At 45.5% G+C, this 23,760-nt stretch overlaps 1 protein-coding gene across 3 annotated transcripts in view; it reads right to left on the bottom strand.

Annotated features, from left to right (window-relative positions):
- Positions 1 to 23,760, bottom strand: part of LOC119442718 (sodium/potassium/calcium exchanger 2-like) — a 248,524-nt gene that overhangs the window by 24,619 nt on the left and 200,145 nt on the right. The window contains exon 4 of one of the 3 annotated variants that reach the window (XM_037707696.2): positions 12,013 to 12,258. The exons of the other annotated variants lie outside the window; for them this stretch is intronic. Coding sequence (XP_037563624.1) covers positions 12,013 to 12,258 — 246 coding nt within the window. The remainder of the gene's footprint in view (positions 1 to 12,012; positions 12,259 to 23,760) is intronic. 3 annotated transcript variants of the gene reach the window in all.

The following is a 23,760-nucleotide window of genomic DNA, read 5'->3' as shown; positions in this document are numbered from 1 at the left end:
AGCCGCACACTCCGATGGCGCAAAAGGGGCGCGTCGTTATTTCCCCGACGATGCTCGCGCGGTTCGTTTATAGGGCGCCATATACGAAAACGACGACGCTTTTCGGTCACTCGATACGCTTTTGGTATTGCACGGCGGAAAGATTTCGCGATAAGCGCGGTCGGGTTGGCAGTGAGATATGGACAGGGGGTCGCTTGGGTAAGCCAGAGGAAGCTGTGGGCGTACGAGCCACGAGCATCCTCAGGTCTTTTCGTCCCATATTTCCGCGCGCTTAACTTTACATGCGCATAAAAGGAAGAAGCGGGGAGCCGAGTTCACGGAGCGTATAGTTTGTTCAATGACCGGCCGCTTTCTCTTTTATTACGTTCCCCATCCCGATTCGCCGATGCCTGTTCTTATAGAACAGATCTGACGTATAAACGACCTCGTGAATGCGGGCAGTGTTTTGTCCTGCAGCCATGACGGAGCTCTTGGTCTTGGCAAACCTGGCTGTAGACGCAGCCGCGATTTTTCCGTGATAGACGCGTATAGGGAAGAAATGTATGTGCTTTCGCCGGGTCGCCTTAGTTAACGTTTACGATAGCTTCGCACAGCTATTTATTGAGCTCTTTGTTCAGGCGAGATTGTAGCGAGCGAGAAGTCGGAGCTCGTGGCCACAACATGCTTCGATTCGCGGCTCGCCGCGATTTGACTGCAATACCATGGACACAATGACGCGACAAGACCGCACATGAAAACCAGGGACAAGTTAACGCTCGAGAAACTAAGCGAAAGAGACGTTGCAGCTGTATAGACACAATAATCTGTAATGCATCACCCTGTAAATAAATAAATAAATAACATTCACAGGGTCTTATGTTATCCCTAAGACGACTTGAAGGAGAAAGCGCAAGTGCCGATGCATTAAAGACGGACACATAACGTGCACATCCTCCTTAATTAGCTTAGTCTACTTCGCTTAGTCATCCTCGTAATTCGCTTTATCATCCACTTAATTCGCTTTATCATCCATCTTAATTCGCTCAGTCATTCACTTAATTCGCTTTATCATCCATCTTTATCATCCATCTTGCTTGCTTACAGGGGTATGAGTGCTTACGGGGGTATGAGCCATTGATGATGATAGTTTTTGTACCTTTCGTGTTGTCGACAAGTTTTCGCTCATGGACTTCGATGAGACATATAAGGTTTTCATCTTAATGAACACCGGGTGTTCAAAATTAAGCTTTACTGAATTTTTAAAAATCGCCTGTGGCAGGTAGCATAATTCTTATCGTTGAGCTGGGTTATTCGAAGAGGCGGACATTAGTATCACGAGAAATCGAAACACATAGGCAACTAAATAACAACAACTCACTAATTAACTACTTAGTTAATTACTTTACGACACATATTGCAATTTACGAATTGTAGCCGGTGTAGCCAAATTGTAGCTTGACAGGCGTATCCACTTGGAATGATTTTCAGAATGACACCAGTTTCGAGATATGCGCCATCAAACTCGCCGTAAAAATGCACTGTTGTTCCACTTACTTTTTTACCAGAATGACTGTTTTATACATTGAAGCACAAAATTAGCTGCAACGCCCATGTATTTCGTCCCACACTTTGGGAAATAACATCTCCAAACTGGTGTCATCCTGGAAATTCATTTCAAATTTCAAGTGGATGCGTCTTGCAAACTCACCGGCTACAATTCGTAAATTGCAATACGTGTCGTAAAGTAATTAACTGAGAAGTTAATTAGTCAATTTTTGTTAATTGGTTGAATACGTGTTTCGATTTTTCGTGCTACGAATGTCCGCCTTTTTGAATAACCCAGCTCAACGATAAGAATTATGCTACCTGCCACAGGCAATTTTGAAAAAAAAAAGTCCATAAAGCTTAATTTTGAACATCCGGTATAAGTCGCCTGTATACCGGCGGAACTTTTGATCCATCAATGTTTGTGTGCAGCCGTGGGCGCGCCAAGGTTGCGATAGCGCAGTTCGGAACAAGCCGCACCATTCGCAGTCTCGAATAGAAAAGCCAGTCGCTGCTCGTTTGAAGGACATTTTATCGCACGCTCTCTTCGCGCTCCACGTCTCGACTGCGCCGCCGCCACTGCCGACGAGACGGCCGTTCTGCAGATACATTCTGTCTTTGTTCTTTTACGCGGGTATCTTTTCACACTCACCAAAGGCGACCATTCACGGACGTGTTCGAGCATGTTCTTCAAAGAGTGAAACTGATTCGCGAGAACGTTAAGAAAGAGAGAAAGAAAGAAGGAGCAACAGAAAGTGAAGCTCGGGAAGAGCGCTCGAGGAAGACGAGAAGGAAGAAGCTACGATAAGCACAAGGGCGACGTGAAGAAGGAGGCAAGTGTAGAGAGAGAGGAAGAGTTGGGAAGCACTCCACTTCCGGTTGGACCGGCATCAGCCCGCCTACCGATCACCCCCTCATACTCTGCAAACAAATGTGCACACATAGCGCCTGCATTACTATTGAAATCCGATCTGGCTCGCGCTGACGCCTTGTATTTCTTCCTTTATGCACTGTTTCTTATTCTTGTTTAGAACCTTGGCGGCACATTTCGTCGCGGAGGAAAGGAAAAGCAACTTTTCTGTAGTTGAGAGGTGGCGTGACAGAAGTTTGCTTTCTTTCCCCTCCTTCGTGACAATGGAAGTAACGTGGCCGGAAAAAGAGGAGAGAGAGAGAGAGAGAGAAAAAAGAGGAAGCTGACACTGATAGGAAGCTGAGAGATGGAAGGAGAGCTACTTCCCTCGAATCTATCCGAGGTCTGCTTCTACTACGTGTGAAATCGATTGAAATGGGAGGCGAGAACGAAAGCGTAGATGTTCGAAGGCAAACAGACGAAGGACAAAGAAAGAAAAGTTGGCCGAGAGCAGACGACGTGGGAAGACCGAAGCACAGAAGGAAACAAGATGGAAGTGAAAAGGTGGTTAGGAGAAAGTAAAGAAAGGAAAAGAAAGGGAAAGGAATAATAATAAAGGGAATAATAATAAAGAGCGTGGTCGGGTGGACAACGCCGGACGAGACAGCGAAATACCCCCCCCAACGACGTCGTCTTTTCTCGCACGTCACCGTGCCTTGGCACGTGCGAATAGCGCATGTCCCTTGCGGCAGCTGTCTGCGGCAGCTGCTAGTTCATAACGGATCAGGCCTATAGGACAGACGTGTCTCCGGGCACTGTGACGTCAAACATGCACGCACGCGCGTGCCCTGCTGACATGTGTGCAAGCGCTGGAGAGAAAAGTATTAGGGAATCCCGGCGTGAGAGTTTTTCTTACGATGGACGGAAGAGAGAGAGAGATAGAGAAATGACGGGACGAGTATAGGGTAAGGCGAATGGGAGAAGAACGCCGTATAAGAACACAACGAAGCACGTCTGCTTGTAGTCAAGGAGAGCAGAGAGGTGAGGTTGACGGGAACATGTCGCTCATAAAAGCGAGAAGACACCCATATAGTGCCACGCTGCTGTTTCGCCGATGTCCTCTATGGTGAGGCAACGAAGGCGGGAAATTCCGAACGTGCAAGTGCGTATGTGCATTTGGCGCTGCAGACTGGACCCTTTTAGCTAGGAATTAAACGAAGTCGATCAGATAAAAACAAACAAAATATGTATAAGAAACTTCGCTATACGGCCCTCAAATATGCGACGAACGCAGCTCTAAAGATACCAGAATCGTGTTGCAGTCCAGAAAGAAACTTTGGAAATGGCCTTCCGCGTATTTCTTTGACAACGTTCTTGAACTAAAAAAAGGAAAAGAAAAAAAAAACACCCACAAAAATACTCAACGAGGGCTCGCAGCGTTTCCGAGGAACGCGGCGCCTCTGAAATTTTCTGGCCGAAGTATAATGCGTGCGAGAGCGTGAGTGGGTGAAAAGAGAAGTTCGCTATTTCTTGAAGTCCTTTGCGAAAAGGAGAGATGGGGAAAGGTCAATAAAACTTTATTGACGTAATGCCGTCGGGACTGGAATGACAGCGAATTTCCTTAAGGAGGATTGCAAAAGCGTTTTACGAGACGTCAAGTGATACAACCGTTGGACAGCAGCGTGGCTCCCTCTCCTTCTTCTTACTTTCTTCTTTCTTCTTACCATTGCCTGTAAACTTCGCGCTGGGCTTCATCAATGACTGTTGCCTTTTTTCACCTTTTTCTTTTTTAAAACTAACTTTTGCGGTCTTTATGCGCGTTTCCTTTTTCGTCACGGAAAGAGAGGCTGGGAATTCCTTTCCTTCTTTCCACTAGGAACCGTGCTGCAACGTTACATGCTCATTTTGACGTGTTTTAAAGGTTGTTCGAAGATGCCGTCCGTCAGGTTCGGACCTAAAAATGCGCTGCGACTTTTCTTTCTTCAAGAGGAAGAAAGAAAGTAGATAAAATAGGCGTAGCCGTACGGGCCCACGATCTATTTTCTTCTCTGTATGACTATCTAGCTGGCGGTTATTTGATTTTGTTATACAACTCGTAAGTTCAGCAATCGATGAAAACTGGAAAGATGTATGGTGTAGGAACGAGAGGTACCACATATGAGGCAATGTTAACTAGCCTATTTCGTTACAAATACTGGGGCGTTATTAGCAGACCTCTTGCGGAAAAAAAAATGTTGTCGGTCCGTAAGATACTCATTGCATCATGTGCACGGTATACTGTTGTGTCAGTACGTTAATTTTGCAGCAAAGTTAAGTTGTATATATTATATGGTTATGTCTGTTGTATCTAACTCTTCTTTTGGAGAGCGTTGAGAGTTGTGCACGCGTATCGAATATTGAGTAGAATAGTCGGCTTCTCTTGAATTAGTGTATCACGGTCCTGAACGTCAAACCGCATTGGCAGTTTGTAGTCGCAGCTTTCTTGAGATAACAGGCTTCAATCGTCGTTTAATGTAAGTTGTTTTTCTTAATCTCCTTTGCAAGACCTGTTGTATGTTACGCCTATTATATTGGCTGATTATGCAGGAACTGTTGAGTTTAAGCTGGTTTCGGCGTCTCTGGGCTGAACTTGCACTGTGCTAATGTTATGGCATGCAGAATGTAGATCATCATGATTATTATCATCATCGTCGACCTATGCAGCTGCAGCAGGTTCTTCTCCTTCTTCGCCGCTTCGCAGGTTCTCCTAATGTCATTTTCAGTTATTTTGCATGCTAACCTCCTTACGTTTCTTTACGTGCTTCTAGAGAACGACGGGCTTGCGTGAACGTCTTTGACTAATAGTGCAATACCACACGCATCAGCGAATTCACCGCTAATTTCCTTCTTTCGTTTCCCCCTCTCTCTCCCTGACGTACTTGTGTTCACCTTTCCCATTCCCCCGGTGTAGGGTAGCGAACCGGATGTTATTCTGGTTAAGCTCCCTGCCTTCTTGTCTTTCTATTTGATCCTCCTCCTTTACGTGCTAGGTGGTTCACGAACATATCGCACGCTATATGATACAAGTAGAGATGTTGCGCTTTTAACGTTCCAACCTAATTCATTCTGGCGCTTAAGTTCTAGAACCTAAATCATAAATTCATCTAGACATTCTCGAGTAGAGAGAGAGAGAGAGAAAATAAACTTTATGCAAAAGAGCCCACGAGCGTAGGTAGCTCCTCCGCTCTGCAGTGGGTGGTCCCCTCAAGTCCAGGAGTACAGCGGCCTTAGCTGCCCTTCTCGCTCGGTTGACCAGGTTGATCTGGTCCGTCGAGTCGGAGCTGGGCAGCGCTGCCTCCCATTGCCGTGTGGCGGGTGTGTTATGGGTGTGAGCTGCACTGTGTTTGGCGCAAGCCCATGCCATGTGGTAAAGCGTTGCGCATTGATCTCAGTGTGGGCATTTATAGGAATTTTCGAGTATGTGCCTTGTTAAATCTATCGGTGATTTTTGGGCAGCAGCCCTTGCCGTTGGTTCCTTTTTTTTTGCTTTGTTTCAGAGGCTAAACCATGCCCGAATCACTACGATGAAACAAGTTTTCTATGACGAAGTAGGTTTGGGAATGTGTTCTAAGCCAGAAAGGCAACGTCAATACAAATCAATTCACTGCCGATTATTTCCACCCTGTCATGGCTGCCATGCTGGCGACACACGCAGACGGTGGCGCCAGATTTCTCCCTAGTGTTCTTACTTCGAAGCTCCATCGAATCAGGGCACGGGGTTTTTTCTGCTGCGCGTGCGCACTCGTCGCGCACGCCTCGTTTCTAAGAAAGCGAGCGCCTCCGCGATTCGAAACCGCGGCGATCCCCGGCGGAATCGAAAAGTCGGCGGCGTCTGACAAATGGCGCGACGCCACGCGTTTAAATTACCTACGCCTGTGCGCCGGTGAGCCTATAGTTCAGCCCACGCTGGCTGGCTGCGCGGGAGGCGGCGGCGTTGTAAAGCAACCTTGCTTTGTCGTGGCTTTGACTTCTTTCCCGTTCCTCTCCTTCTCCCTCTATATGGCTGCCGGTTGCTATTTCCTCGCTCCCTCTGGGAAGGCAGCAAAATTGATCCGAGCTGGCGTAATTTAAACTGTCTGACATTTCGGGGATGTAGTCCGTTCGCGTTCTTTTTATCCTCCCCCGCTGTCCGTTGCGTTTCTTTTTCAGTGTTGCCTCTTCTAGCGGGGGAAGCCGAATAATAACCTATATTCCTCGCGCGGAGCCAGGCAACAGTCGATTACTTCAAATTCTCTTCCCACAGCGCAGACGCGCTACAGTTTACTTTTGTTTGTAATCTACCTTTTTTTTTTACCTCTTTTGAAGTCACACGGAGAGAGAATTAAATTTCGGAGTGGAGCCGCATACCAAGCTCCATCAAGAACGTTCTTCCGTTCTCGGCGTAATAAGCTTGCACAAAAGTCAATTTCATTTTTCCGCTTATATTTCCTTGGTAGCTAATTTTCAGCGTACGACTCAGTGAACTTGCGAACGTGTGGTGAAGCGCCCCTAATGATTAGACTTGCGCGCAAGCTGCGGCACTAATTAGACGACTCTGTTACTATGGGTTAACTTTTTTTGTTTTTTTTTACGTTGTCGGTTTCACACTAGCTCACCCAGGAAGCCACGCATAACACACAAAAGAGCGCCATACCAACGTTCTCGACTTCGAAAGAGCGAGGCACGTGATTTTTATATTGTTGCGATTTTCACGGCTGGCGCGGCAGAGATATCGAACGCTCGTAGTCTACCGTGCTCCGTGGTGATACATATTGTTGACTATAGGTTTAGGTTTGCACGTTGGGTTTTAACGTCATATTACAAGTCTTATTGGTGTAGCGCAGCATACATCGTGGCACAAAAGACACGGACGTCCACACAGCTGCGCTATAATTTCAGTGTCGTCTTTATTTCCGAGACCAGAGAACGACATACACCTATCACGAGGTGCGTTGCATAAATTGTTCCCAGAGAATGTTGCCGCTAAAAAGGAGCGCGAGACGGAAAAAAGAAAAACCTTCGTTCACACTGTTATTTGATATCATGGCGTGCGCGTTCATTCTAAACGCTTTATTTAGTAATGAAAGAGATGGTTTGCTGACGCATGCCGCCTTATACGTCGCTGTGTGTTGTGTTTCAATGCTTAACAAAGTCAATCCATTCATTCTTTCGTCCAGCAACAATGTGTCGTGAATTAGTGTTTTTCTGTGTCGCCATTGTGTCCTGATGTCGGTTGCGTTACGAATGATCTTTGTTTTGTGAGGTTTGTTGGGCTGCGATGGCCGACGCCGCTGCAACAGCCTATAAGCACTCTTGGTTTCGTCTTTTCTTTGTGTTTGAGTTTTTTATCGCAGCTGTGTTCGTATCGCCTTCTCCATATTTAACGACTTTGCAAGGGGCACGGCACAAAAGAAAGAGAAAAAACTGAACTGACTGCTGAGTTTGCCACAAATTTTCTCTGCAGTTGTTTTCTAGCTTTCTCAACATCCTGCATAATAAAATAGCGACAGCAGTAGCCGATGACCTTTCAAAATTTCAAGTGCCCTCACAAAGTGCTTTGTTTTAATACGTTCGATTACCTCCTACGCGTAGCGATAGCGTTTTACTCGACCGTCGCGTTGCTTTGGGCACGCCTTACATTCGCCTTCACAGTTTCGACAAGCTTGAGACTTGTTTCTGCATCACCCATGTACGCTCGATCTCGCAGAATCTCCCGGACTATCAATTTGTCGCATCAACACCTCACTACTCCTTTCTGCAAGCATAACCGGCTTTCAGCCAGATATACCGCTCGCACAAAACGCTATGTTCCGAAATTTGGTCGCAGTATATTAACATTGGTAGATAATTAATTATTTACTCATTTCTGGGTGCCGCCCTGATAACTCCTTAGCTGCAAGCACAAACTCTTCCGGTATAAAGAAAAAAAAGGTATGCGGCCTGGACGAGCTTGTTATTCATTGTAAAACACCGCGCACCTGCAGACTAAATGTTAAAGACTAACAGAAGTGAACTAAACTAAAAGTGAACTAAAGTGACAGGAGAAACAGACCTAAGCGCTTGTGTCTGTTTATTTTTGCCAATTCTCAGGTCGTCTGTGCGCCATTGTTTTACAATCCAATATACAAACTACAACTCAAAAGGACAACGTAAAGCGTGCTTCTCCTTACTAAGAATCTTTATGTGGCAAAGCCTACTTCACCACAGAGCAAGTCGACGCGCAGCAAGCCAGCCCATCCGCGGAATGGGCAAGAAAATTCCTACCGAGACGTGCTGTAAAAAAAGTTTTGGTGCATAGCGTACATCTTTGTCAAGAAGTAATCGGCTCATCAAGATTACGCTAGGTGTCGCCAAATCAATCGATGGCGACAACATCGTTACAAAAAAAAAAAAGAAAAAAAAAAAACACCCCTGAAAGCAGATGTCAAAGGCCAATCAATAATACACACTAAGTAGAACGAAAATATGACTGTTTCCGAAACAACGTCACTAGCTTTTTTTTGCCGGACCCTTTTCCTTAAGAAGCCTTTCGGTGTTCTCCCGTAACTTTTCTATTCTCAGGTGCTGCACACTTGCATCGCTCGTGATAAAAACTAGGGCGAGGAAGTACGGCACGCTTCTCTCGAATCGTGGTCCGCCTCGAGGCAGGAACTACAGCCGCCATTCTTGAGACGTTCCCCCATTTGTTCTCCCCAGAGCACAAAACAAAAAAGGGCTATAGTCGTCCATCCTGTTTTTCAGGGGTAGAAGCAAACATTTCCGACTCTCACAAATCTTTCCACGACAGAGTGAGTACACCGCAGAACCGCAGTTATTCAAGCCGTCCGAGTAAGGGATGACCGATGGGTTCCGTAAAAAGACAGCATGGCAGGCTTCAGCAAAAACAAGAGGGGCTTTCGAGACATGGCTGTAACGCAAATGTGAATACAAAGAGCTGCTGTTTCCGCTCTCTATATTTTTTATGGTTTAACGAAAGTGTGGGCCAGAGAAGAAGGGAAAAAAATAGTGGTAAAAAGAATAACCTTTTGTTTAGGAAGATTATCGGTCTAATCGCTTCAATACAGCTTAAAGCGGAATTAATTCCCTTTTCTGACGCACAGTGATGCTTCATAATCCGCTGGAGCGTGAGATGATGTAATTGCATGCGGAATAAACCGTGATGCTCTTCGTGTGGAACCGGACTCAAAGACCGAAGGAATTAGCACTCGCAACTCGTTTTAAAGTATCTACCGCTTCTCTCGCATCTATGGGCACTTTAGAGAGTTCTCGTATTTCTCGATGGAGTACTTTTTGTTAATTTGAGAGAAGCAGAGTGAATGTGCTTCATCGGAAGAGTAAGCTTACAAGAGCTCTCGGTGAGCGAAGTTAAACATGAACACACATTTTAGCTCTCTAAAAGGGCTTGCCAAGTGATTCCTTTATTATTTTTTTTTCAGAGTGCCCGCGCGTAATGTACACATTAAAAATTTTGACATCCTTTGGGGATTCTCTTGTCTCTAAAGGATGGTCGGCGTTTATTGTGCGTGTACTTTCTTTCTTTAACGCTCCACGCATACTGTTTGCCAAGACTGATGAGTCGCGGTGATAGGCGGATGCCGTTTGTGACGTAAAAGTGTCAGGCACGCATTGTTAAAGAAAGGAAATGTACGCATTATAGATTATGCTTAGTGTTTGGAGACAAAAAAATGCCCTAAAGGGCATATTCTTCTTTTTTTAGCGTACTTTCAACCAGACGTAGCTGCTTAGGAAGGCGTAATGAAACGCCAGAAAGTGCAATCCATCTCGGCGTGTGTTTATGCCGAATAGCTTGTTTACAACAAGGGCGCGCGAATTGACGAGTGAGACAATAACTTTACACGTCGTCTATAACGTAAACAAAGGTGTCGAAAAGCGACACAGTGTGGTTCCTACCACACTTATGGCGCTTGATACTTCCTTCGGTTCTTCCATCGTTATCCCCTACTACCTGAAGAGAAGGCAAGAGTTGCGCGTTTTCCTTTCTTTTCCTTTCGCTCAATTTATGTGTTCATTTTCAAAGCAAACTGCGATAACAATCGGCGCAGTATCAGCGCACCTCTATCACGCCATCACGCCATCACGCCTCTAGATATCAGCGCCCTCTTAACGGGTTAATCGCGTTTCATGTGGTTATCGCATAGACTCGATAACCTGAATTGCTGATTCACGCAGCGGACGAGCATGACGTGGCTTCAACTTCGCCGAATCAAGCTGAACATAAAGTCGCCGGAGACTAGGGGTTCGCGGCGCGATTTGCAGCAGGTCAGCTGCGTCCACAGACTGAGTAAGTTATTCGGCCCGTCGTGTGAATCTAACCTTAAGGCGGAAACTGCACTAGATGAGTGCCAATCGTGGTCACGGTGTAGACATCTCAAGACGGTTGAAGAGACGGTGCAAAGCCGGGTCGTGAAAAACGTCGAAATTGCGTTACAGCTGGTTCTCGATTAAAACAAAAAAGCACAAAACGTTGCCAAAGAAGCACCATCACTGGGCTCGGTAACAGTTAAAAGTCACAAGGAAATTATTTTCAGTTTTTTCATGCGAGACTAGTAATGCGATCACTTGGATTCGGTGTTGGCCATGAAGAGAGTAGAACAAGATGTGAGAACCATAGCGAGTGCGTTTAAAAAAAGAAAAAAAAAACACGTTGCATGCTGGAAACAGGGAAAAGCGTTAGTGTGTCGGTATGAGGAAATAAGTGAGAGCGAATGAGAGAAAGAAAGAAAGAAGAAAATGCAATAAGAAAGAAATGAAGAAAGAAAAAAACGTAGGGAAACGAAAAGGTGTATATGATTAGCTACCCTTACTGAGGTGGTGAAATCTGTACGATGATAAACTGGTAGAGAAATCTGCGTTTGAAACAAAATCTGGTGGTGGCATGTCACTTCAGTGGACGAGCTCATGAAAAATTAACGCAAAAACGTCAACGACGTGATGATACGGCTTCCGATAGCATCTGATACGGCTGCAAAAGTACGGTATCTGAGAGTTATCACCTTCTTTTCTACGCACTTGTCGTTTTCGGGCTTTAGTTCTCAAATGCCACCTAAAATACCATGAATACGGGGCCCCTGTATCACATTTTTACCACGTGGCCTCGTTCGCTATCTAGGCTTCTTCTTAAGCGTAGCCTCTTGATATCATTATAAAATTTTACTGACTGACTGATTTATTCTTGATCGATTAATTGATCGATCATCGGACCTATCTTTAACTGTAAAGCTAGCTTTTCTGCGAGGCAGTTGGCTGAACTACTGGTTGCGTAGCCATTTTCGCAAACAGCATGTACGACCGCAGTTCGCTCGTTTTACGTCAAGAAAAGATGTAAAGGTCGCTCTCGTGACGAAAGTATGCGCAAGAGACAAGCCCCTCCGCCACGTGCAACTAGCATTTTCTTCTTCATTTGAACCTTGAGAGGTGCCGTCAATAGGTAGTTGGACACACGTGCAATGCTAAGAAGCGCACTTACGAAGCAGTGAAATGGTCTATGTAGCTGACTAGTTAGTCTCTTGATGACTAGGAAATAAAGGCTCTAATGTGTAGGTCTCGGGGACGTGTCGGAAAAGCGGTTTTCGGGGGCGGGTGGGGTTGGCGTGACCTACCGGTGGGGGGGACGGGGGCTGATACACACTGTCGTCGTCCTCGACGCCGTTGTCTGGCTCTAGCGCGCTGTCGGGCGCCGGGGGCGCTAAGGGCCCTTCCCCGGCCGCCACGGCCGCGGAGAGGGCCGGCAGAGCCTGGCCGTCCTCGCCCGGCGCCGGCGCCGGCGCCGAACCCTCCAGCACCACCGACTGCATCCGCCGCAGGGCGCGCAGCTCCGACGCCGCTGACTGCTTCCTCTTGACCGCCTTATATTATTTTTAAAATTTTTAAATTTGCATTGTATCGTGTTTTGGTTCGAGTTAGTATTGCGATTAATCAATCGGTAAGTTTGTTGGTGCACCAGAACAGATTAGGACCGGTTTCCAGTTTGGTCCGTTTTGAGTGTGGCGGCGGTAGTTGCAGTTTTTGTGCGTGTTAGTTGGCGGTTTCGTTTTGGGGAGGAAAGAGAGAGAAAGAGAAAGAGAGGAGGATGGAAGGAGGGGGAGAGGGATCGCCCAGTTTAGAATGCGAACACACTAGCGTTGATGCACAGAAACGCCTGTAAGCCGTCTTACCAACTCCTATATAGACTAAAACGCAGGGTCAAAAGTTGCTTAGACAACTGAAGAAAAAACAACAGTAAGAATTCACTAGTACCTGTGGTATAGGACGCGCTCATCTGCTAACGTGCATTCGCCCAATGCAGTAACGTAACAGCTACGACGGGAAGTCGACCAAAATAAGGCAGTTTGATCGAGGCATGCGACTGCTCGCGTTGTTTGAAACAGAGAAAAAGCTGCGTTCATTGATGTTAATTTAACTTTGCGAAACTCTCGCATCAGCTGCCATGGATGAGACGGGTGTGCGAAATATATCTTAGGTCTATATGGCCTGGCTACAACGATGAACCTAAGCTGCTGTAATAGTTTGTTCTTGTTGCTCATAGAGACATGGCGTTCTCGGCCCACGTAACAGTTAAGTCGCAAATCTCGCGTATTGCGGCCGTATGTAGGCGCCAGCCTATTTAGCACGCCATTATAGTGATAAGGCAAGAGATCTGCCATCCTAGAATAGAGATGAAAAAATTTAAAGGTAAATGCAAAGTTGTTCTCGGCGTATTACCCATTCTTTGAAGGTCACAGGAACTTTTCAATGCTAGATATTTGCGTAATATTTAGCGATACTGGTAGCAGGTCCATTTTAAACCGGCCTTAACTGCGATCACATTGCCCCCTTTTATGTTTTCGTTGGTCCTAGCTCTTTAAAGCTGAAGTGACTCGACAATGTACTACTTAGAAGCGCCTGAGCTTAAGAAATAATGTTTATCGAATAAAAATGTTTGCCTCAATTGATATGAAGAGTGTTATTCGCTCATCCATGGCCATCATTCTCTCAATATTAAGATTCTACGTAGTGCACAGAACAAAAAGAACAGAACACAACTCTCGCAAAACGTATCGACGGTAAAACACTTTAAGATTCGCAAGAAACGAAGGATGGTAAAGAAATCAAATTCTGGTGAGTGCGAAATAAAACTTTTTAAAGAAATTTATACAGCAGTAATGAACTTTTTAAACTGTAAATACAGGCCTGACATCTACCTGCTTGTAGTTTTTACCGAAATAAACTTTACATCACTCTGCCAGTCTTTTCGATTACCACAGGAGTTAAGTCAAAAAGATAGAAGGAAAAAAGGAAGTTAGGTGGTAACAAGGGTCAACTGCTACTGTTCTTTCATAGGGACTAAGTGTAGCTGCACATTTTTTGTAAAGCAGATATCTCAACTGCGTTAGGAATGAGAAAGTAAAGCAAAAAAATACACAATAAAAATAATAAAAAGATCAGTACAAGGAAATGAAGGGCATGCAGGCCGGCGTCTAAGCAACAGCCTCTACTTCAGTTCTACAGCGTCTGACAGCTGATGAGATTTGTCACCTAAACTACATGAGTATGAAAATGGTTTCCAGAGTATCTAACGCGGGCAGTTTATGACATGATCTCTTTTTCACATTGCTTCTTAGCAGCCTTTCTTGCACAGCATAACAAACTTCGATGTCTTAACTACTTTGGAACCAAGATGGCGGAAGCTAAAAGACAGTGCATTACGGGGACCGTCCAGTAACTGTAAGAGGACACCCGTAAACGTACCGTCGGCCAAAAGTTAAACGTTATCACCGCGGCGTGTGGCAATTCGTAGAATATGCGTCACTACGTGTGTCTGCTGCGAGGCGTCCATGCCTAATTAAGCGCGGTGGCATTCGGTGTCCATGGGAGCTTGTAGTGCAACCTGGATCACCTAGTTAATTCCTTCAAAGGCTGCTTAAATAATGAGCAGACAAGCGTAGAGTCTGAAGCAATTAGCTGCGGTTTATATCGCTTTTCATCTTTCGGCCCATTGTATAGCATCGCGCTTATTGCAACTTATGAGTCACGCGTGTGAAATCAGCCGACGAGATTCTCACAGTGGACGTTCGCCGATGAACAGAGGAGTTGTGGTTAAGCGGTCAACGTTCGTACGTGAAAATGACAGAAACGAAGAGAATGTTTTCACCATGTTTCCATACCACGTACATGACGTTGTCGACCGCGTTCTTGAACTTATAGCGTATTGGTGATCGTCGCTACAAGAGTCTTAACATTACTGCTCAAGATTATTTTCTTGTTATGCGAAATGATGACCAATCGTACTGAAGTCGTGGATATCGCGCATGCGCCTTTAGGTGAGGAAAATGCCGTAGGGACATTTCCTGCAGTTTGGGCTTACGGGCAAAAGGCGGTAAATTAGGTACATTGCTTCGTATAACGAACCAAGTGAACATATCCTGTATATCGAGAGGCACAAGCTGTTTTGAGCCATGGAGTCATCCAGGGAGGCGATAAAGCACAAATTTTTTTGTGAGAAACGTGGCCTATATCTAGCGCGGTCAGGATTCTTCCAAAATTTAGTTTTTTCGATGGTAACGTCGAGCACCTTAGATGACGCCACAGTTAAGGCACGCTAGCGTTTTGTTACGTATGAGGTTTTGACTAAGCGAGGTTTCATGTGTCTATGGGTGCAATAGAAACATTACTGAAGGAAGAACTCATAGAATCTCCAATTCACGTCACCTTATACGCAACATATGCTGGTGACTTGGTGAGCTACAGTTTCAGGGTGTGCGCCTGATGCTCGTCATATAAGCCATTTTCGCGCTCCCCAAAGTTTCGATTCGCCGAATTGAAACCTATGGCATAAAAAAAAAAAGACACTACAGCGTCCCTGGCAGCGACAGGGCTGATGAAGCTGCGTGGTTCGCCCACCAGCATTTCCAGATATTGTGGTCACACACTCTAAAGAACAGATGCTGCACAGCCGGCAGCCTTGTTTATTTGTGGGTAGCTTAACGTTGCAAATATGAAAGTTAGCACAATTTAATGACAAACAATAACCCTCACTCGACCATTCATGGCGACTGAAGCCACCTGCAAGACTCTCGCGCTTCGACGCCACCTGACTCAGTCACATGTGGTTAGGTGCCACTTTCAGCAAAGTTAATTCATTTCTTCTCGGAATGACAAATGGCGATGTGTACGACACCTGTGATTTCGACTAATCTACAGAGTCCGTCATCTGTGAGTGCCCAAATTCCTTCGATGCCCGTAGACGCGTAACCACAAACGTGTCTCGGCTTGAAGCTTACGCGCGACACAACTTAGTTGAACACTGCGTGCGAAGAAGACGCCGAGCTTAAATAACGGTCCTCGGTGACGCATTACGACAAGCAGTTGCTTGACAGTCACACCTTCACTCTAGCGCATTCGAGTAGACAGAACACCTGGCTAAGAACTTTCATTTAGGAATCGTGCACGATGGGCTGTCGCAGAAATGCATTGACCACCTAGTCAAGGGGAAGACCGGGTAACAGGCGCGGTTGCAAGTGAAGAAACAGCAATTTTCCCATTATGTCTGTGCGTTGCATTTACCAATACATACTCATTCTTCATCGGAGTGACCGATAGCGCCGAATTCAATGCCTTCGGTGGCAACAAAACTGCAAGAAAACCATCGTGTTACTACCCGTCCTTCGAAAATGAAAGGCTTGCCCTCCTCACCGCTCGTACCAGCTAGACGGAAGACTATTCACGTTAAACAGTAGCACCATTTCCTCGCATATCACAGCTACAAAAAGGCCACAAACGTGCTGCTGCGATTCCTGAAGGCAACCGGATTGAGTGACGTCCGTGATAAAGCACTGAGAATTTCGCACTAGGTCGACGACATGAACACTAGAGTTTCTCACCTTCTCGATATTTTCCTCGCCTTTACCCAGTTGCAGTGTACCCAACCGGCATCAGCCCTAATTAACCTCCTTGCCCGTCATATATCGTTATCGCTTTTTCTGAGTAAAGGTGTGGCACCACCCTCCACTTTCTTGAGTCGAGATGGAGACATACCTCTAGAACGTTATGCCACTGCACATATCTTCTATAGGCCTCCATACGTATTCTAGAATGTTCCTCCATGCACTGGACACTGCTCGTCTAAGCCGGTTAGCCAGTATTACGATCAGAGAGAATGGTAGTGCGAGTTTGGTCTGAGTTGTCATCTCTACCGTAGCCGAGCTGCGAGGGCCGGGCTACAGTCACGGAAAACATCTGGAATGTGGGGCCGCCTCCAAATCTGTGGCGAACAGTTGCGTGTGTGCGCGCGCATTCACAACCCTATCATTTCGCCTTCTCTTCCTCAGTGGTCTTGCCCATATTATAACTCTCAGAAAATGGAATACACCGGAGTTTACCAACCGGCGCCTATATGCCATGGACCGGCAATGTCATTACAACTTCTACCGGGATTTAACCGACGGGAAGAAACACTACTGTGCCTCCTGCGAATAGGAGTTTCATTTACAAACGCTTATTCATTCCTTATTGAAATGGCGGGCAGTGCCATTTGCAGCACATGTGGTGTTGAGGAAACCAGCAGACATTTCTTATGTGACTGCCTCTGATACGAAGATAGAGGAGTGCCCTTCGGACGGCTCTGGGGAACTTAGACGACAGGCCTTTTACGGAGGAGATCTTGGGCCCGTGGCCTGGTGCATCTGATATGTTCAGAGCTACAAAGGCGCTGCTCCGTTTTTTAACGTTTCACCGGCCTGTATGACCGTCTATGACTAACTCAGCGATGAACGCTTGACTGTGTAACTGTGCAGGGTGTGAACTTCTCTCTTGCTTCTCCTCTTTCAATCCCATTTCTCCCTTTCCCAGTGCAGGGTAGCTTACCGGGTTGAGCCTGGTTAACCTCCCTGCCTTTCCCTTATGACTTCTCTCTCTCTTCTCAATATTTCGTCTCCTTTTCTCTCTCTCTCTCTTTCACGATGTAGGGTTACAAACCGCGCGCATTCTTCGTTAACCTCCTTGCCTTTCTTTCAGCATTCCTATCTTCCTCCGCACTGTTGCACACGATGCAGGTTACTGGTGGGGGCCGAAACATCGGGATGACCTCAGAAGCACAAGCCCCAGAGAATTGCGAAGCGTGGCGGCGCTGGCTTCGAAAGCAGTACGAAAGGCAGATACGAAGCTTACGGCGCTGAACGCACACACGCGCCACCCGCATCGATTTTGACCGTAATTAGATGACTTCCATCCCTGCTTTTTACGTTTTATTTTACTTATCCAAGAAAGAAGATACAATAAAAAAGAAAAAGAAGGCGTCCTCAAACCCGAGTGCGAGTCTGAGAAGCGAGTTGAGAGGGCGAAACGACCGCGCGACGGTTAAAGTGGGCAGAAGAAGAAAAAATTAGAAAAATATGGGACCGGGGAAACGGGAAAAGAGTGCGACCAAGTATGGATTCCGAGCTCAAGCCTCGGGAAAGCGACCGAGGCGGCAGACAGGCACAGAAAGAACTGCGCCTTGGACGGCAGCCCAAGTGCCTCCTTCGAAACTTCACGCTACCACGTACGCCCCGACTTTTTATCCTCGGTTTGCCGTTTGCTGCTTCGCTGAGACTTCTTCGCCGCCACTCAGTTAGCCGCGCCTGCTCCGCCGCCGTGTTGGTGTTCTTGAAACTCTTTCTTCAGCTCGCCTAGCGCGCTCTCTCTCTTTTCCTGACTTCTAGCGCGGGTTTCGACATTCATTTCCTCCCGCTAGATGGCAATTTATTTCTCTTCACGCTCCTCGCCCTCCCCCAGCCCCCCCCCCACTCTGATTTTTTCGCACGTGCGCCAATGTAGAGGAAAGATCAAAGGAAAGAAAAAGAGAACAAAGGAACGCGTTCGCTCGTATATAAAAAAAGTACATGCTGCTCGCGTTATAGCACACTTTTTTTTTTTGTACGAGCGTTGATTACGCCGCAGTCGCCTTTCGGTGCAGGCGTTTCTATTATATATGCACGCCACGTGCAGCGCGTATTATGCCGTTCGTCGCTGCGAAATTGCATCTCTTTCTTGCTTTGCCGTTACGTCGCGATCTGCCTGCTCCGCATCTCGCCTTGTTGATATAGCCTTCCCTTTTCTAACCTATTTTATTTCTCTTGGCGAGTATGTACGGAATCGCCAACACATCCGCAGTCCGCAAGCGGAAGCGCTTATTTCACCCTTCCAAGAACGCCTGACTCTTTATCAAAGAGCATTTCTGTGCGATTGGTTGTGACGCTTATTAAACTTGACATTTTGCTTACTACAATAGATGACTCCGCACACACACGGCGCAACGGAATCCATGGGACAGGCCCTCGTGCCGTTCATGCCTCTTTTCAAAGCTTATTTGTTGTCGTAGTGTAGCAATAGTGGTAAGAAAGAGACCTATACGAAAAAAGAGAAAAAAAAAGAGAGAAAAAAAAGAAAAGGCGCAGTAGTGACCTCTCAAACCGCTTTTACGACAAATGGGCAAGAACGCCAGAGAAAAGGCGTCAAGAAAACGGGCTGGCGCATTAAACGGCCCCAGCCAAACCGGCGCCTTGGTCAGAGTCTTTGTTGTTGCGTGTAGGGGTTCTCTTGATTATGCGACACGCAACAGCCGTGGCACTTTGCCGAGTTGCCCCGGACGATCAGTTGCAGAATGGAGGACGCAAACGATCACTGCAACGCTGGCTAACAAGACGCAAAATCTTTTAAAAAAAGTCGTTGGGAAAGTTGCGTAATTGGACTCTATTTCAAGACGAAGAATGGCGCCTCGGATCCACCCCATCTAGCAAACAAGCAAGCCGGCGCTGGTAGAAACGCGTTCACTCTGTCATTCTTCGTCAGATGCAGCTCGTGTTCAAAAGATGAAAAAAGAAAGCAATACAACACGTCCCAGTTTCGCGAGTGTGTTTTTGTGCGTTACGCGTTCGTTGTCGAGAGTTAGTATGTGTTCGTTCTAGTAAAGTTTCATGCATGTACCTCCTTATAATCTGTGGCCGCGTGTCTTAACTCCGTGCATGAGTGCATGTCGTTTCACGAAAGAAGAGTAGACGCAATCACAATGGAGGACGCTTTGAGAACCTCGCTGTGCACCTTAAATAACAAGTGCTAATATGCAGTGTCCTTTATTACCATACAATTGTATAGATAACGTCTGGCTGATAATGAAGTTAACGCAATTGCAATATTTCTTCATATTGACCATGCAGAAAACGTCTCTCGTGAGGTGTCTTTTGAAAGTGGACCTTAATGTGCATTTGTTTCCGTTCTACTCTTTTCGAGCGTTCCATCCTAGTTCGCTCTTTGACGAGGAGCAAGAATCTCCACTTGAAAACGACGTCTCATTTACCTTAATCTAAAAAAAGTCAAATCCTGTGGTTTTACATGCCAGAACCACGATATGATTATTAGGCACGCCGGAGTGGGGGACTCCGGAATAATTTTTGACCACCTGGGGTGTTCTTTAACCTGGTAACTTGACCTAACTCAGAAACGAGGCGAACCACCAGACTGTCGTTGTCGCCAACAGTATCAACTAGAGGAAACACGGAAAACTGTAAATGTGAATTGCAGGAAGTTCAGGGGGGGGGGGGGGGGGGGACTATAATTGCGATAGTACGACCGATAAGCGGCATTTCACTGACGGTGCTCTTATCGTATTCCGTCATCCGCCGTGACTATGACGTTGTGCAGCTAAGTCCGAGGTCACGGGATCAAATCCTGGCATCGGCGGCCGCATTTCGGTGGAGGCGAAATGCAAAAAAAAAAAAAAAAAAGAACAAACCATGTCCCCTGCATTGGGGGCACGTCAAATATCTCCTGTTGGTCAAAATTATTCCGCAGTCTCCCCCTCTACGGCGTGCCTCATAATCAAATCGTGGTTTTGGCACGTAAAACCCCAGAATAGCTTTTTTTTTTCGCATTCCATCAAGTTAGTTCAAAGTTCTCCTACTGATGCCGAGAAAACTATAGAAGGCTTTTTATTTCAAGAAAGCATTCACTTATAGCTACAAATCTTTTCAGCTACAGCAAAAAAAAAAAAATAATAAACATTCATTTTTGTATGATGGCACAAGGTAGGCCGTTCGAAAAGTCTCTCTATATTTTCTTTTTCTGCAAGCCGACTCAAATTTCACCTAGTTGGCTTGTATACTAAGCTTATTTCCGTTTTCCACCTCACAACGCATGCAAATGTTCAGCGACGGGGTCGTCATAAGTATTACGCGCATAGTTCACGTTCTGCGGGCTTTACTTCCTACTGTCTTCTTCTGACCTCTGATATTTCTGTTCCGCGTTTCTTCTTCGGTAGCGAACGTTGAACACGACATTTCCTTGCACTTCTGGTGTACGCATTACAAGGCTAACGATAAGGTGCTAAATTTAGCTCGGAGTCGTCTCCGAAGTTTCTAAATATGTCTCGCCGTATACACTTTTCTTTTTTCAGAGCCTCAGATTTCACGCGTAAGTTAGCTTGCGAGCCTAGATTGACATTTTTAGAGTCGAGCGTTGCTTGACAAGAAATGGACTGCATACGTCTCGACAACCTATATTAAGATATTCCATCAAAGCATTTGCTCGACGGAAAAAGTCCTGGTTCACGCTAGTCCAACAGTTTTTCTGCAGCCAAACGAAAAGCAGCGGTTTAAATCGGTTTCTCGCATTTCGGCATAGAATGAAGCTCAGCTCCCTCCCACCATGCACCGACAGTAACGTTTCAAGTTTACACCACAGACACCGCTAGAAATCGTTCTTTACAAAAATCAGGGTTGGCGGCGATGTCTTATTTTCTTGCCCTATATGGAAATGTTATTTTATATTGGTCAGGTCAAATTTCACGCGGCTCTTTCTGCATTTTTTTATAAGTGTTGTTTGTATGTGCGACAGTAATAAGTTTTCCAGCTTCCTTTTTTTTTTATTCACACGCATCTACTTTTCTCTTCTTATATTCTTCACTTTCCCCCTCTCCTTTTATTTCCCTTACCCTAAGTCCGAGTAGCAGGCGTTGTAGTTCAGTAGTTCACGCAGTAGCCTCACAGTAATTCGGGCGGACCTCCCAGTTTTTTTTTCTCTCTCTCTTTCTTGATTTTGCTGCAACGACATACTTTGAAACAGCAAAAAAAAAAAAAAAAAAAGGGGGGGGGGAGAGAGAGAGAAAGAATTGCTTTACTATGAGCCGAGGGTAAGGTTACGGAATAAACGCTTTTTTTTTGCGTTCTTTGAAATCATTTTTTTAACCATCAAATTTGGGCTCCATAGGTTAGCACCGACAGAATAAAGCATTTATCTACTTTCCCTTAGCATCCCATTATAACCTTCTTTTTGTGCAGAGTAGCCGAAACTTCCAACACTCCCTGCCTCACTGACGCTTTTTATTTTCGATCTTCCTTAGCAAGTCTCGAACAGACGAGAATTTCATACGATATTCCGCTAGCCTATCAAAAAGTTGCTCGCTTGAGGCGTAAACAAAGTCAGGTTCACCTTTCCTCCTAACTTTTAGCTAGCGGCTCGGATATAGGCGATATTTGTGGAGACACCGGCGCGTGTTTCACGATGTGTCCTCTTTATTTACTGCTTTTAGAAGCTCTGCACTTACACGTTTAGGTTGTGTCGTGACTTTCAGATGTCGATAAAACCGACCTCGCGGTGCCATGACACGGCGCAGCTGCAAGTGGCAGCTCGCGTAGCAACGAAGAAACCGTGGTGAAGCGATCGGTAGGCGCTTGGATGATTCTAAGAAGCCCTATTTTAAGTACGTCTACACTCCACCGGCCGTTGCTTGCGGGAGTATGATAGTTGCCCCGGTACACCGGAACTTTCATGCTTTGTCTCGTTTTTTTTTTTAACTGAAACTGCTTTTTTGCTCGTATTCCTTACTTGTCACTATCATCTTAAATGTAAGGAGAGGGTAACAACCACATCAACTGTTATGGCTGGGAGCGGTGATCGCTTGTTTTCCAAAGCGAGGTAACATACCCGAGAAATTATTATTATTATTATTTGATTTGTACACATATACACACAAGGACACAAAGGGATTAAGGAGGGAGCAAGCTGACAACTGCCACCGAGAGGGGCACGGGGAGAGAGAGAGAAACAGCCGCTGCTGGATGTTCTCCAGATAACGTTCAATAAATATTAAGGACCTTGACCTCAATATACTCATTCCGTACAAAAATATCCTGCTAACTACTAGCGATGATGCGCGTTTTGACATGTTGCTTCTTATGGAGTTTCACAGCTTATGGGAAAACTCGCTTATTAAACCGGTATCCGATTGCTCCTTCAAACGAGAATTTCTGGAAATTGATTCTGAGGTTGAAAAACTTTTATGCTCACAGTAACTCCCAGCTAGACTGGTATTCTTTAAGTATTAGGGCTTCTTTGCTTACCTCCCCTTTTAGTTTCTATAGTTTCGATTTGATTGCCGTGCTTGAGGGGTCGAAGTGTTCACGTCATTATTTCTCCTGTGAAGTGTCTACTTGTGCTTTATGGACTCTGTTGCTTGCTATGTACGTAGTTCATGAGGATCGTCCCCCCCCCCCCCCCCCCTCATTTTTTTCGTAATAAATACCTAGAAAAAAATAGATTGCCATCTCATAGTCGGCAAAGTGTGTTGATTGGCATGCGGATGTCGTTTGTTCTCATTCATCTATAGCCCCACATTGTTATTATGAAATGAAGGAAGGATGGCGAATGGGAAGGAATAAAGCAAACACACAAATTATTTCACCTCAACTTCCCCCGTTACAGCAGTACATCAGAACTCATTTCTCCGTTCCTCTTCTTAATATCGAACATCAGTTATGATCCTTCATCTTGTAATTAGCTGTGTGTGTGTTCAGATAATTTGGGCAGGACATGTCCGGCGACCATTTTTAATTTTGATCAAAAAATATATATTCTGCAGCCTGAGTGGCAAGAAAGACGAAATCAATCTTAGTTTTCTGATAAAATCTCCCCACGAAAAAAAAATATATAAACTGAAGCGCCCGGTCAGTAAGACGTGCTTTTTGCGAATTTTGCCAAATTTGTAATTTGGTTAGCTCCAAAAGGAAGTGTGTTGCGACTACAGCTCTAAAAATGTTTAGTAATATAGTACGGGTCGATAGCATCGATTCTAATTAATTATTACAGAGTATGACCGCTATGGTCCGGAGGGAAAAAATTGAAAAAAAACATAACAGGGCACAATCTTGTTCGAAGTCGAGATTATTTTCTTCGTATTTGTGAAAAACATAGTATTCAAATTTTGTCAGCATGTTGCTTTGAAAGTCTCTGAAATCTGAGGCAAATAAATTTGCTCTAGGCGGAACTGAAAGCGCAACTCGCAGTGAGCCAACACCACATTCATAATAATGTTGTTTTCCTCCCCATCATAGCGGTCA

Source organism: Dermacentor silvarum, chromosome 2 (assembly GCF_013339745.2).
Source record: "Dermacentor silvarum isolate Dsil-2018 chromosome 2, BIME_Dsil_1.4, whole genome shotgun sequence".
Taxonomy (NCBI): domain Eukaryota; kingdom Metazoa; phylum Arthropoda; class Arachnida; order Ixodida; family Ixodidae; genus Dermacentor; species Dermacentor silvarum.
Note: the sequence above shows the minus strand (reverse complement) of the source record. Positions and strands in the feature narration are given on the sequence as shown.